Source organism: Rhyacophila brunnea, unplaced genomic scaffold, assembly GCF_057557595.1.
Source record: "Rhyacophila brunnea isolate RB1 unplaced genomic scaffold, BYU_Rbru_1.0 scaffold_12, whole genome shotgun sequence".
NCBI classification, from domain to species: Eukaryota; Metazoa; Arthropoda; class Insecta; order Trichoptera; family Rhyacophilidae; genus Rhyacophila; species Rhyacophila brunnea.
In genome coordinates, this window is record NW_028232774.1 from 22,864,045 (window position 1) to 22,881,003 (window position 16,959).

The 16,959-nt window shown below is 34.3% G+C and overlaps 1 protein-coding gene across 2 annotated transcripts in view; it reads left to right on the forward strand.

Moving 5' to 3' along the window:
- The first annotated feature begins 2,681 nt into the window (after nt 1–2,681).
- The window catches only part of LOC147077925 (terminal nucleotidyltransferase 4B-like), a 49,731-nt gene continuing 35,453 nt past the window's right edge, over nt 2,682–16,959 (forward strand). For both annotated transcript variants that reach the window (XM_085960994.1, XM_085960993.1), the window contains exon 1: nt 2,682–3,174. In XM_085960994.1, the coding sequence (XP_085817120.1) occupies nt 2,840–3,174 (335 nt within the window). In that variant the 5' untranslated portion in view covers nt 2,682–2,839. The remainder of the gene's footprint in view (nt 3,175–16,959) is intronic.

Below are 16,959 nucleotides of genomic sequence, written 5' to 3' on the forward strand. Positions count from 1 at the left end.
ACATGGAAAGGCCAAACTGAACAAGCAAAATTTCTTCGGTTTGGCCTGAATGGATGCTTGGACATAATTATGGAAACCATGCCTCGTGATAGCAGGAAAAAATGTCTCAAGAGCAGAAGTGACTTACGAGATTCAAGAGAGTGACAAGCAGTGGCGCACCCAGGATTTAATTTTGGGGGGGGGCCCAAGGAGGATAATGTAAATTAGTCCCTTAGGATCTTTTTCTTCTTCACAGCCTAATTTCTCGTTTATCGGCCTTTTGTCTATTGCACTCGGTGTACCTACACCATGGTCCCCACATCTTGAAATGGGCCCTCAGGATAGAATATTTGGCGGGCCCCCTACCTACCGCGAAGATTAAAGACAGTGTGAAACACTACATTAACGTTTTTCAAATTGTGTTTTAGTTCAAATTAAGGGTACTCATACAGTGAATTATTGGCGATTTTTAATACATCTACTTTAATAATGGAGCTGTCGAGTATCGACACATAATAATCAAAAAATATATTGCACAATTACATAATTGAAAATGTTCATGGTCATGAAGTATAATAGCGCCGCAGGCGACTTTTTTTACTATTAAAGCTAACGTATGGTGTGTGTTTATCTCACTTATCTGGTAACTTATCTCACACGCCGGGCCCCGGAATTCGGGTGGACACCGAGAATTTTTTGACAGTTCCATTAGGGATTGGGTTTCTAAAAAAACCTGACATTAGTGTTTCGAAATTTTTGGGTTAGAAATTAAAATCTAAGAATTTTTTTTAAAAGGGTGCTGGAGAATTACAAATCATTTTTTTGCCGTGTTTTTATTTGTCTAAGCCCAAAAGTTTAGTTTATCGGCTTTCAATTTCAATGTTTAAAATCATTCTGATAATTTTGGGGGGTGCCAGGGCCTCTTGGCCCTCCCCCTGGGTGCGCCACTGGTGACAAGTGAGCATGCAGTTGAAAAGAAATCGTTTGACGAATTATTGAAAGGATAACAATTATATGTCTTAAAATAGAGACAAAGAATTTTTTTCTGGACGCGCTCTAAAATAAGCTTTTAGGAAACTTGATAAAGGACTCCAGATAATAGACCCATATTCAAGATTGTATAACATTTAGATTCTTGAATGGTTTGGCTTCTCGCATGATGAATCCTAGAAGCTTACTTGCACGTAGAGTTGTAGAATGGGAGATGAGAGTGAAAAGATAAGAGTCAAAAATTATGCCAAGATTTTTCGCTTCAGATTGGCTCTTTAATGAACTTTTTGCCATTATATAATAATTTAATTTAATCGGGGTTCTTGATCTAGAAAAAGTAACACAGAAACACTTTAATAGTATTAAATTATAGTTTATTCTTTATTGACTAACTTTCAAGTAAACAGAGATTTCGTTGCAATGTTTAACAATCCAGCTCGTTGCGAATTGGCACATTATAATTTTAAATCATCTGCAAAGATATGCACTCAAACTCAACATAATTATATGTGTAGGTAAAATTAATGTTAAGTAGGTATATCAAAGAGATTGGGCGGTCTTCAATCTCTTTGTGTTATATATTATTATAGGTACCTACATACCTATCATAATTTCTGCTTGATAACAAGGTTTTGTATTAAATTTGTAAGCAGACTTTTCTGGTTGGATTTTTTTAATAAACATTTTTTTATAATATTATCTAATGTGCTTAATTTTTGGTATTAGCTCACATTTATTTAGATTTTTTGAGTAAAATGATAAGCACTAAACTAGCTTTCTACTTCGTATTTTCCCGCTAGATATCTCTAGTAGGCCGTAGGCATGTGTTGGTATTACGCGCAGTAAGATTCCTGTAATATCATGTATAGTTATAATATTTTGTTGATAGGTGGCAGTGACTGTTTAAAACTATTCATATAATTGACACCAAGTAATAATATTATAAAATGGTATTCGATATGATAAAACCCATAGAACATTTTTTCCAACAGTTTTGATAAAAAACCATTCGTTGAAAATGATTAAAATGCACTCGAATTCAAAAAATATGCGCAAGGAACTACGTAAACAACATTATAATATAATAGGTATTTAATCCTTCATGAAATTGAAATATCACTATTTTCCTACAATAATATTTATCCTTTACACATCTTATAATCATCATACTAATACATAATATCATACTCTTACGAATAAGCAATTATTTTATTATTGAATGAAGATCAATTAGTAGAAATTACAGGTGTTTTTTTAATAATGTAATTTCCTTTTCTGAAAATGCTGATTTTTAGTATTATAAGTACATAATATTTATATTTCCGAAAATTCTGCAACCAATATTAAATACTAACTACCTATCAAAGCTGGGTGACCGATTGGATTGCAATTAGATCTAAATTACAAATTAACGATGTTTTACTAATTACAGTACTACTTATATTATTAATAAATGGTTAAGTTTTAACACAAGTAATCACTAAGTGGGTCATAGAAGGTGTACACTGGTACACCTCTGCAAATAATTACATACTCTATATATAGTTTATTGTGCGAAGAAAACGATTATTTTTGTATTTCCATAAACTGTGCACCTTATCATTCCATTTGTATTTTGAATTTCCCACACTTTAAACAAATAATTAATTGCGTAATAAATTTGACCTCCGTAGTATTGTTCGCCGTTCGCTTGAAGCGCCATCCCGCGGATTAGATACTAATTTATCCTTCATGCATGGTGATTGTGGTATATGGAAGGTGTGACTTATTTTCGATTATTTTATATTTATTTTTGTGTTAATTGTTTAAAAACCCATGTGAAAAAGTGAGGTGATCGTGTTTCCCGCAGTCTGTGCCCCGTTTCGGCTGAATGGATCCGGCGGTCGCGTGGTATCAACCGGAACAAGAAGGGCCCGCGAAGCACATCTGGCTTCGCATTTGGGGTGATTTCCCAAATGCGAATTTCAAAAACATTGAAAACACGAACTATAACATGATGAAGACTCCCGACTTTATACCTTTAAACGATATTAACAATACGGATTATAGAATTAATAGCAATTATTTCAATCCTGCGAGAAGGAAAATGGTTGACAACCGCGCGTCCACATTCAACATGAATAAGAACCATGCTGCTTTAATCGGAGAGTTCGGCGGATGCCCGTGGCGATTGCCAAATTTCTGCTACGCCCCGGGAATATTCGGGTAAATAGACCTTTTTATTTTTTCAACCGCATTCATGTTTTTAATTTATCGTTAAATGACAGAGCCATCTGTCATAAATCGTATTTTTTTAGATGGCAGGATTTGGGAACGGGCGAATGATATGGTCGAATCAGCCTTGACCCGCGATCTTATTACCACTTTACTAGGCTTGTGACCGCTCACGGGATCAAGTGAAATATCGCTTTACATAGATCCATTTAACCCTCATCATATCAGTGAAAGGAATGTCCCCATATCTATTTCTATGTCTCCATAATATGCAATCTCCGCGCGAGTAGAATAGACATTTGGTTTTTTTCTATGAAAATGGCGCGTGTAGGATGGATACGTCAGATGAAATTGGAATTAAAATTCCGCAAGGAAAGGGAAGGGTATCTCGTGACAGACGTGATATTCAATTCATATTTTGTCTACATTTTTTTGCTTGTCGGAATTCACCTAATTACTTCCTCTGACCTCAGTGGAAATTTGATTTTTATATATTTTTTGCGTTTCATTTCGGGCGCTTTTGTCGAATGCAGATAATAATTTGGTCATTTGCATTGTTTTATCGATGAAGTAACGCCGACAGTGATTAGAATAAACACTCCATTATGATTATGTTTTTATCTGTTCTATTACGTGGGTAGAAAAATAGTCGACCGGTTATGAATCTCCGTATTTCCGATAAGTCGCTTTCGTACCTCCCTACATTCAACATAATTTCAAGAACATTATAATTCTTAAACAAAATAATAACAAGATTGTCGATACCTATGTTTTTGTATATTTCATTCATCACGTAATTACTTGTTCCCTATTTCGATAAAAAAAGCATTACACTTATTTTAAACGAGTGAGAAATTTATCTACTTCTAAAACTAAGTAAATAGGTACCTATCACCAGCGTAAAATTCCTTTTTGGCTAAGTCAGAAAATATGTGTGAATGTTCGCAGTTTATAGGTACCTACCTATCATAGATTATAGCTACCTATATTTGAAAAAGTTACACATAAATTGTAAATTGTAAAAATAAACCGATCAATAATTCGTTTTTAACCATGCTTCCATCGATACATTGTATGAGTGGGGGTGAACAGCCATAAATTCTATATTGTCTTTATATTTTTTAAATTCTAATTATGTAGGTACTACCAATAGTATAGGTTGCAAGCAAGTCAACCGACTACTAAACAACTAAACTATTAAAAATATAAGAAATCAATTTGATTCTGAGACCTTTCATTTCCGGCATTTCTTTATCAGGCATTTCGCTATAAGTAAGTAGGTAGGTATGTAGTAATTATTACTTACTCCAATTTAGGTACCTATCTTAAAAAAATAAATTGGTATGATTTCGCATTCATTTTAACAGGTATAGAGTATTTATAGCATTCAATTAATGCATTGAATTTAGTAAAAATAATTAGGTATAATCACATTTATTTTACCTAATACCAAGTGGATAAAAATAGTTTATATTTATTCTCTAATGAAGATTATTATAATTTGTTAGGGCATTGGGCACTTTACATTTTTTTTAAATTCCTTACAAAATACGCTTTTCTTAAAAACGTCGAGAAGTTTTTTAGTAATAAAAATAAAGTATGGTGGTAATCTACCTCTACAAGCAATAAATAGTTAAGAATTAATTCTTAGATTTTGATTATGCTTTCGATAAATTATAAAAAATATGTTTACGTCGGTATAACTCGGTACTTGCATATTTTTATCGTACTTATTGTAATAAAGATACGTTTTTGCTTTAGTGTAAACATATTACAAGTAAATGTAAAACATACCTAGACCTACCTACTTGCCAAAAGCGAAATGTTATTATAGGTCGCCACTTCCCTATGATAAATCTTGTAGATCGCGTAAAACATGATAATATTGATTTTTCTGGTATTGTAATTATTTATGTAGTTATATATACAAGCACCTACGGTGTCCTAGAGCTAGTCGGTAGGGCCGATCCCACGGCTGGAAAAACAAAACATGTTATATTTTCGATGTGTGTACTTATTGCTAGACAATGCAATGACACAACGGGTTGGGCGAATGTTTAACAACTATTCCTCGTAAAGATTTATTGCCGTGCGAAAGGAGTAGGCGGTCCAACGTTTTTATTGTTCATGGTTGCCATTGCGAACTTTGTAAGATCGCGCTTATTGTATCGCCATGTCGCACACTTGTGTCCTGCCTAAATTATCGAACATTGAGTACAGATTATGATTGCGAATGACATCTTAAATTCTATATAAGAACTAGTAGAAAGGGACTGGGACAACTGGACGCCAGGACAATTGGACGCCGCACTGTCGTAGACACGTATACATAACGTAGACGAGGAATTTTAATCAGTTTCTATCTACTACTTCGTAGTTTTAATTGATTTTACTCCTAACATAATGTTTTTTTTATTGCGGATTGAAAGTTATCATGCCTAAGGCTTTTTATAAAATAAAAAACCCTTTTTTCGTTGGAACTTGAACATATGCACGATTAAATTACCTGTGCATATTAAAATTCTCACCAACTATTAAATCATAATATAATAATTTAAATCTAAATAATGATAATAAATATTTTTTTAAAGTACCTATAAGTACCTAACGTCTAATTATTGGATTAACTATTCGAATTGCGTGGCGTCCACCAAATCGTCCTAGACCCGGCAGAAACGCCACTGTATAGGTTTGAAGATGAATGTGTCAAAGACGACGTCATGATGGATATAATAATACAAAGGCAATTATTGTTAAATCAACGGTGTCCAGCTCGAGCAGGCCTGCAACTATACATATTGTGTACCTATATCATAAGAGTGTCCCTGAACTAAATAGGAGTGGACTGCATTCGGACGTCTGAACGTGATTTTCAAGAACGACCGAGAAATCCAGAAATTAAGAGTTATATGTTACGCATCACTCGTAAAGACAGAAGGATTGAATGTAGCAGTGTCGAAGTGTGGAGGTAGGCTGCTGAGATCCGACATAGATAGTGCACACTGAGCTTTGTCAGTCAACCGTATTTGTTTTCATTGAACTAAGCTACAATATTGACTGTAGATGGTGTTTGTTAGTTTGTAAAGTTCAATAGTCAAAAATATTCGTTTATCTATAAAATGTTTAAAATTATACCATTAGGATTAAACCATACATAATTTTTGATATTTTATAGACAGAAGAATATTTTTTTTTGATTATACCTAGTTTGATTTAAGCAGGGCTTAATGAATTTAAAAAAAAAGTGACTGACACCATCTGTAATAATTATGCAGGTACATATTCTTAACTCAAAGAAAACAAATAAGTATGACTGAAAAGTGTGCATTATTTTGGTCGAATCGCCCATATCATACCTAAACTACTATGGTTTGGTTGAGGCAGGGTTTAATTGAATTTACAAAACTAACCAGCACCAATTGCAAACTGTATTCTTAGTTCAATGAAAAGAAATAAGTATGACTGACTAGTGTGCACTATTTATGTCGAATCTCAACAGCCTACCTCCATCCCTCGCCACTGGAATGTAGTAGGTATATTATACTTTCGAACGCAAGCGAGAGTACTTATGCGGTATAATTAAGTAGGCCAAAAACATTAAATGGAGATTGCAGAATGGCTGCTGGACGAATTTGATACTCCATTGGTACCCGGATGATTTAAAAGACGACCATGGCAGTGAAGAACAAGGAAACCGGCTGGTAATGCGGTATGTTTATAATAATATAACATCCCGCTGTGGAAGTTCATAATAAAATGCTCTGGTTAGAAGAGAATAGGATTTAAAAAAAATCATTGATAGCTAACAGTAGCTTGTGTTCATATCCACGTAAATTCAGGCTACATTCTCTATACCAGTGGTTTCCAAACTTTACGTTACTACGCCTCCCTTTTAAAACAATCTAATCTTGGCGCCTCCGCCTTTTATTTCATTAAATACATTTTTACACTCAAGTGCTTTTTTTCTACTAAACGGGCTCGATAGATGGATTTCATTGCATCTAATGCAGAAAATTCCGTTTCGCATAAATATGATGTTACGAATGGTAGCAGTACCTACTTGCATTGCTTTTATTGACAAAGTATTATTCTTCAGTTCGATTCAACCAAAATTGAACAAGGGTTTTTGTTTCCATATAGCCATTTTTATTAGACAGGAAATACATTACAAATTATTATAAAATAAAATTCTACATGTGAATTATCATCAATCACACACACCACACAATCACATCAAATTGTATCACACAGACACATATATTATAAAATGTTAATATTCTGTAACCGAACAGTGCCGCAGGCGACTTTTTTTTACTAATAGCGAATTTTTGATGTGTTTATCTCACTTAACTAGTCGACCCGCAACGCCGGGCCCCCAGGCTGGAGCCCTGTCAGACATGCATAATAGTATAGAAATGAGGTATAATAAAAATTAGTCTCCATATCTTCATACAGGTTTGTAAACAACCTAACTTTTATAGGAATGTTTTTTATGTAGTTTATAACTAGCTGCCATTTTATAAACTATGCACTTAAAAACTGCAAACCTGTGGGCCTTATGGCTACATTATTGTGTTAAACTTTTCGCGCCTCCCTTTGCAACAGTCTGCGCCTCCCCAGGGAGGCGCGCCCCAGTTTGGAAATCGCTGCTCTATACCTACAATATGATTTTTGTGTAATTTACATAATTTTCATTCAACTAATTTTATCATGTCTTATCAAAATTGTCGCCTTAGTTCCTTAGTAGGTATGTTGTGTTGTTTATTTTTAGAATTTGTTGACACCTGTGTAAGTATGCGTTTGTAATCAAACAAGTCAGACAGTGTGCGTGCGTGTGATAGGTATCCTTAATTTTTGCACGGCGCATTATACTTATAAAATTGATAAACCTCCAATTATTTTTTTTAATATTGTTGTTTCAAGCCATTTTGTTTTACTGATAAATAATAACGTGTTTGCGGGAATCTCTGCTTAATTGCGTATTAATATGTTTCCTCGGACACCGCGAATAGCGCTCGGTAGAAAATTGTAAACACCAATTGACAGTAATAAAAAAACAACTGTATGAACAGCACGTATTTTGAGAAGTTTGTTTTATCAAGCACTGCCGATGCGCATATTTTTTTCAGTCTTCATGTTTTACGTATTTATTTTGACGAGACTTATTTTTACTTGCAATACTGTAGGTGGGCATTTTCGCCAAAGTTTGTACATGTTTGAAATTTGGGTAATATTATTTTTTCACTCAAATTAACCATTTTTATATAGCTAGCAGATTCCTTGTTCTATTGCTGAATTGGTGATAGCAATTTTTCAGCAAAATATTGATTAATACAATATTTATATCATTTTTTTATGACATTGGGCATAATAAGTTTCCGTTCCGTGACTACGAAACTAAGCTTATAAAACATGAATGAGACACTTTTTATCACTTAAAAGAGCTCTATTAGATTAAAAAAACCATACACTTAAAAATAAAAGTACAAGTGGGACATGGTAAAAACACACTACCTTTCGATCTAAATAATCAATTATACAGGTCAGACAGTTGTATTTAACTGATCGAATAAAGTAAATTAATAAATTTGCATGTTTAAAATACATAACTTTTCAATATTCTATAATACGAGGGTGGGTCAATAATTCCTTAGAAAAAAGCATTAAAACAGTTTTTATTTTTGTATTTTTTTTTTATTTCTCAACATAATCTCCTTGGAGCTCAATACACTTGGTTAGACGTTTCTCATCTTTTTTTAAACCGTCAGAAAAATAAGTTTTCGGAAGGTCCTCAAAATAAGCATTTGTCCGATCGATGACTTCTTCATTTGAAAAAAAACGTTGTCCACTTAGCCATTTTTTTAAGTTTGGGAAAAGGAAAAAGTCACTGAGGGCTAAATCTGGCGAATACGGTGGGTGGTCGACCAATTCGTACTTCAATTCTTCAATTTTAGCCATTGATCGTAAACATGTGTGAACACGGGCATTGTCCTGATGAAAGAGGATTTTTTTCCTGTTTAAATGAGGCCGTTTTTCTTCAATTTTGTTTTTTAGCTGGTCCAATAATAATCCCCTGTTATTGTTTTTCCTTTTTCCAAATAGTCAACGAAAATAATTCCACGTGCATCCCAAAATACAGTAGCCATAACCTTACCAGCTGATTTTACGGTTTTCGCCTTCTTTGGACATGGTTCGCCTTTCGCAATCCACTGCTTTGACTGTTCTTTCGTCTCGGGAGTATAGTGGTGTATCCATGTTTCATCTACAGTCACAAAGCGACGAAAAAATTCATCCGGATTGCGTTGCATGAGCGACAACAGGGCTTTAGAGGCCACCACCCTATTGCGTTTATTGTCGACTGTGAGCAAACGCGGCACCCATCTTGCAGACATTTTTTTCATGCCCAATTTGTCATGTAAAATAGAAATGACGCTACTTTTTGAGATCCCTGTAACCTCAATTATCTCACTCAACTTTAATCTTCGGTCACTTAACACCATATCGTGGATTTTATTGATCATTTCTGGTGTAGTCACCTCTACAGGACGTCCTGAGCGTGGTTCATCCTTTGTTGATGTACGACCACGTTTAAATTCATTTAACCAGTTATAAATAGTTGCAAGTGAAGGAGCAGATATGCCGTGAACTAAATCCAACTCATTTTTTATTTCCTTTGCTGTTAACCCTTTTATATTAAAATGTTTAATAACAGCTCTAAACTCAATTTTCTCCATTTTCCATTTTTCCATTTTCCACAAGCAAATTTTTTTTTTAAATGTACGAGAAACACACAACAACCCGACCAATCTGATTGAAACTTCGCAGCATACTGAATCGGTAGTGCCGCTGCATGAAAACAAACCGCTTACAGTACTAGTCGCGCCACCTGTCGGCTTTTCTAAGGACTTATTGACCCACCCTCGTATAATAACTATGAAAAAATCAATCAAAGTCATGGGACATGCCAAAAATGCAATGTACAAACTTTGGCGAAAATGCCCAGGTACTCGTGAAAGTAATTAGTTAAATAAACGCTCCTAGATAACTAATATTATTATTTGGCCACGTATTTTTTCCGACGTAGGTATATGCTGAGTAAAATAAATGAAAACCCTGATTACTATTTTAAAAATCGGCACCATCAGTTGATTGTTCTTCCAGGGTGCTCAATTAACCTGTCGTCGATGGCGCCAATTGGGAGTGCAATAACTGTGTTCAACTATTGTCTGCTGTTTAAATATTGTTAACATTTGTTTTTATGTTATGTTGTGACCGCCTTGCATTTGTATTTTATCGTGTTCGATACAATAAATTAATTTGAATTTGATTAACGTAATGAGTGTTTTCTAATCTGTGTTCCATGAAACCACGACACGGGGAAACATCGTACCTATACTTAATAATTATAATGTGTAAAAGAAATCTAATTAGATTTTTTACGAAATTATAGCTTATAACCTGAGAGTTTGTACTATAGGTATTTACAGGCAGGAGCGTAACAATGTGTTTTAATGTGACAAAATGAGCCCATCACGTATACACAAAACTTGTACCTAAGCACACTTATATCAATGATATCTATAAATTATATTTAGTATAATACATAATTAGACATAAGTGCTTAACACCAAATAAACAATAATTGAAAATTATTTATATTAATGGGAAATACTGTAGTTATTTGCGCCGTAGGCGATTTTTTGACAATAACACATTACACACTGACGGTGTATATTTACCTTTTGGTGAGTGTACATAGTGCCCGAAGATGCCGAAAGGCGAAACCCGGTCGCAAAAAACGACTCAAATGGAATAGTACAAAACTTAAATCCATTAGAATTTTAATTCAAAATCCGTCAAGTACCTTCAGTCGATAGTATTAATATCTAAAAACAGTTGCTTGTCAATCCACAAGATTGTTATGAATTGATAATGAAGTGATTTTTTTTCGAAACTCACTTCAGCTTTAAATAATGTCTGTTTCCAAAAATAAAATGGATGCAATTCTGGTGATTATTTCAAAACTCTTCTAAATGAACATGTGAATGTATTATGATTAAATAGGTACCTTCTTGTTTTTATTAGAATTTTCCGTTCATTGCATTTTGTATCGCGTCTGTCGTTTGATCTGTAGTACTGTATTTCCAAAAGTGTGGTACGCGTAAAGCCTCAATTACATTGAGCTTCTTTACGAGCTGTTTATTGGCGAATTTAAAAGCGGGCGTTTCTCGGTAGAGTGTTTACAACCTGCTTATTAGCTTATTCGATGATTACACTGGGCGACTTTACAGGCAGATTGTAAATTCGCCAATAAACAGCTCGTAAAGAAGCTCAATGTAATTGAGGCTTAAGATTTGCACACGTACTCCCCTTCGTGGTTAACTTTTCGAACGTGCTACCAACAGTACCAACTATATTAGATACAATTATTTATTATAAATATATGACTCAATTTTTGTCCACGCACAATGTACGTAAAACTATGTAAATGCTTACGTACCTATAATAATATGGGTACAAGTCTGTTTACTGGAAGCTATTGTAGGCGGGAACAGCGACAATTTTCATGGCCGATTTCGGCAAAATTCATGAATTCAAGAATGATAATCGAACCTAACCTAACAAATAATCCAGTATATCGACTATTTTAAAAATTTATTTTCCGCTTGCTTCCACTAAACATACAAGAACCGTAATAGGTAGGTATAGAAGGCCAAAAATAACCTAAGTATAATTTTTCATTTCCGTAATAATATGTGTAATTATGTCAGAAATACAAAATTTTATTCGAATTTAGTCTGAGGAGTAATATGAAAGAAAGGTTAGTATGATGAACGAAAGGTTATTGACATGAAAAACGTCTGGATTTTTTAAATGAATATTAAATTAGCTTGTTGGGAAATATTAATGCTTTACCTATACCGGAGGTTTTCAAACCTTTTATTTCACTATTTGTCCTAAAATGTATGTTCTGACTCGTCGATTGAAAACTTATTGAGATCAACAGTTTTTTCAGCTTTGTCGATAAGAGAACTGAGACAATGTAACAATTATTAAGATTGTCAGGTTTTTTCGAACAGTTCGACACCCCCGGTTCTGCTGCCTTAAGCCGCGTTGACACGGTCTAAGTACCATCCAAGTACACTTGGATCGAGTGCCGTCCAAGTGACAGCTTCATATTATTTATTCCTATCCAAGTGCACTCGTATGAGACATCTTCATACTAATTATTCCTATCCAAGCTACTTGGACCACGTCCTACTCATCCAAGTTAACTTTGATATGAATAAATAGTATGGAGCTGTCACTTGGAGGAGACATCTTCATACTAATTATTCCTATCCAAGTCTACTTGGATCGTACTTGGACCGTGTCAACGCGGCTTTAGGCGCACACTTTTAATATCGATGCATTACGCCGTTCATTGGATAGTAAGTTGGCGATGCTTCGTATTTTAATAAATTTAACATTTTTGAGAGCCAAAAAAATGTTATCCAAAAGTTATGAAACCGCTGGAATTCTCAATGAAAATAAAAATAATAAACTTATATAGGAAGCGTAACAAATAAACGTTTACTTAGAAAATACAACTAAGTGGTACTTAGTTGAAAGTATGGTAAGTACGTATTCACAATAATTCGAGGACATTTTTCTTTGAGTAAGTATTGAACTTATAAAATACAAATTGAATACCCGGTTGATCAGAAATAATAAAAAAAATCATAATAACATAATTACATTGGAGTAGTGAAAGTACAAGATTAGCAACGAAGTACCTGCACACGAAGCCATTTTTTGCCATTTTTATCATCCCACTCAAAAGATGTAATTCAGCCGCTCAATAAGATGTATTTATTATTGATGCGGCTGTTTAAAATCGTGTTTAAAATTACTTACAGTGAAATATTTACTGTGCCAGTTCGCCAGGGGTACACTTCTAGTTCTAATACTTAAGTTTCCGTTATTTTTCTTGATCCTAAATATTACGGATATCAATCGGGGCAATTCCGTAAACAAGGCGGTTATCTACAATGATTGGTAAGACAGTAATTGTGTTGGAAATTAGTATTAACTTACAAAATCGCCGCACCTCAATTCTCAATATGTAACTGTTGTACATTCTCTAATCTCGCTCTAAACCAGTTAACGCGGTCATCTCATATCCTGGGATAACTGTTGGAATACGACATAACATATTTATCATTTTTTTAATCGATTTTGTAATTCAGTGATATGTTGGAATAGCCCTGCAGATATCGTAAATGTAATAAAATAAGGAAAACTTCCTTTGCCGCTGTACCGTAAAATCGCACGAAAGAATGGAGTGTGGGCATGATATGCGAGGTGTTGGATTCTGAGTTAAGTTAACCTAAAAAATAGTGACATACATATTTTAAATAGGTATTTGTATAGAACATGCAGTTGAACGATTTTTTTCTGTGCGATCATAGAATTGATTGTATTACAACAGATACTCATGTTTATTATGCAAATATTTTTTCGATGTCATTTAAGACACAAAAGTCATTTTCTTCAAATATTAGTTAGTGTTCACTTTAATGGGAAACATTAAGTTTTACTCCTGCAAAGCATAGGGACCGCCCACGTTTATTTTTAAGATAACAGTGCAGTCCGCTGATTGTACGAATTTACAATAAATAATTGTGGATCGTCGTTTGAATCCGATCCAATATTTTGATTGTATTACTTAAACTAAATCGAAACTAAATGAAGAACATGGCATACCATGCATGTTCGGTTGGATCTATTAAGCAAAAGTCGACACATATTTACAACTATTGCGGATATCTTTGAGAATGTCGACGAATTGAAAAGTGCCTTGGTGGTAGGTAAAACGGAAGAGCTTGGCAAAATTGTAAAGTTCTTGAACAGAATTGGTGTGAGGACCTAATCGGCGAATCCTCCTCCTCGCATTCAAAGCCTCAGTAAAATCATTAAAAAAATACAGCTAAGTTCAGTGTTCGCAGTTGAGAAAGTATTTATTATCAAGAGATGCCATCACTGATGGGTGTCAAAAAACACTGCTATCAAATGTAGTTTAAATTTTGATAAATAAGGTTACTAAAGTTAACGATTAAATTATCCGAAAGTATTTTTTTTATTCAAGACTGAATACGCAAGATTTAGGAATGTAGCAGTAAATTGCAATGATGGAAGCTATAATTAACATAATTCGAAAAAAATCAGCACGTTTATTCCATAATATCTGACAAGGTTTTGTACTTAGTTATTAAAACCGTCACCCGGCAAGCGAAAGGCGTGAGTTCTATCTATCTAAGATATGCATCGGCAATCGGTCAGTTCGTATGGCAGTGTACACTTTTGTCACATTTTGTGCTATGACAATTTTATTATTTGCCAGACAGGCGTACTGGCTTTATTAGAAAGCTATCTTGGATTACGATTACAAGACGTGTAACTGTTGTTACAGTGAAATATCATTTAAAATATTTAAATGGACCATTATTGTACTTTTTTGTGCTACCAATCACAATAAAAACGTTCTGGAATCGCGAGTGTTGTATGTAGTACAAGAATATGACAAAAACCTTCCTCTAGTAGTGTAATGTCTTTGATGAACAGATTTTATACCACTGGCAAATTACTTAGTTCTGCAAATCGGGGGCAGTATATCAATGCCGAAAATATTGCGCGACCTTGCGCCAATATTTTGTATGTCTAGTCACGATTTGAAAAAAAACTTTAAATACCGGCGATAAGATAATAAGTAGGTAGGTACTCATTGCATATTGTAATAATAATAATGAAGATGTTTTAGATTCACTGCTGAATAATGTAGGTAGACTGAGGTAGATAGTTTTCTCGTGAGGGATTTCTCGAATGGACTGGACCTTGAATGCAGTACCTACTAACAGAAATAGAGAACCTCTCTAACTAATCAATCAACATAACGAAACACGATTACATACTTGCCGTAGTCTCTCGTTGCTAATGCAAATTGAAATGCGGGTTAGACAAACAGCGCCGCAGGTTACTATTTTCTAACTGCGACGCTATTCTGTTGTAAACGATTGTGTTAAACCTAGAGCTTGTGGTTTATAGAATTCAAGAATATGTGTTTTCGGCCCAAATTTTCTGCCGGTCGAACCGTTTGAAAAACCGTTCTAGTCCAAAGTTTAGTACTTTCTATTGCCGTTCTACATTTCCTTTGTTGGTTTCCTCTAGTAACAATCTCGAGATTTCATTTCTTCTTTTCATCTCTTGAGATTTGAGATTCATCTTTTCTGATTATTTCTTTACGATTATGACCACAATTCTCTATTACAACTTTTAGTCCAGGCTCCGGACCAAGATATATATTGTGTCAGTCACTGGCGGCTCCCTCTATAGGTCATTCGGTCATTGACCTGCCAAAATAAATACCTAAAAGTGCGGCCACACCGGCAACAAGTCGCGCGACAACTCGTTAAATTTTACGATAATTATCATAATTGCTTAAGAAATTTTACGATAATTATCATGCTTATCGTAAAATTTAACGAGTTGTCGCGCGACTTGTTTTCGGTGTGGACCCGGCATTACAATCGACATAATAATATTAATAATATGTGCAATGTCATATATAATAATATTAATAATAATCGGTGGATTTGAAATTATAGGGCGCGCGATATTGTGTCAACCCAGTCTATTGGGCTTTTTTTGTTTGGGCGATAATTCCCCGAACAAAAATATTGTGTTCGCCGGCAGTCTGAAAATTGACCCAAATTGAATATTTTTATAAAATTTTCTCTCTCGTTTCTCATACATAAGACAGAGATCGATATAACACAAAATACGAGATCAAAGCTTGTAACGGTGCGTGAATTACTGTAATATCGGCAATGCCCGAGTGTGAGACAAAAGATTTTTTCACCTAATTAAATGAAACAGAATGATAACACTGACTAGATAATTATTGGTCTCAAGACGCAACTGTGTATGCGGTTCGGATTCGTTGACAGGTTTTGACGAATGCCTTTGGTTATTTTAATAATATATAAGGAGTTTTTGGTGATTTATAACATTTTTGTGAAGCAGTTAGTACGCACGCAGTAGCAATTGAAGTCTGTGATACAATTATAATGGAAATGGAAGCACGATTTGCATCCAACGATCATCTCATTATATCCGATTTGTTCAATAAAGAAAATTACACTGATTTTAAAAATAATTTTCCCACACGTCAAGTAAATTTGGTAAAACTGTTAGAAGAAATAAACATAATCAAGTTAAAAAATGAATTATTGGTGTTTTATCAACGAGATGATTTGCATGGCGCTATTAGTGCAGTTTCTCTTCAACATTTTTTACTCAGCAATAATTTCAACGAAACATTTTCCGAGTCGATCAAAGTTCTCCAATTTATTTGCGTCATACCAATGACAACAGTTGAAAGTGAAAGATGTTTTTCCACTCTCAAAAGAATAAAAACCTTTCTACGCAATAGGGCCAGGATAGACTGACCGCTCTTGCAATGCTCAGTATTGAAAAAAAATATGTGGGAAAAATAGACAGTTTTTATAATCGTGTGATTGATGATTTTTCAAAAAGCAAAGAAAGAAAAGTGGACCTGATTTACAAAAAATTATAATGCGTTGTGTGCAATTTCGGTTAACGATGGGTTGGCGTTATGAAAAACGGACATTTTTTGAAGGGTTAGTAGGTACCGACCTATAACAATTTCTAGCACTTATTCTATAATGCATAAAAAGTCAATTTGCAATACGTCTTTTCAGTATACAACGAAAAGGC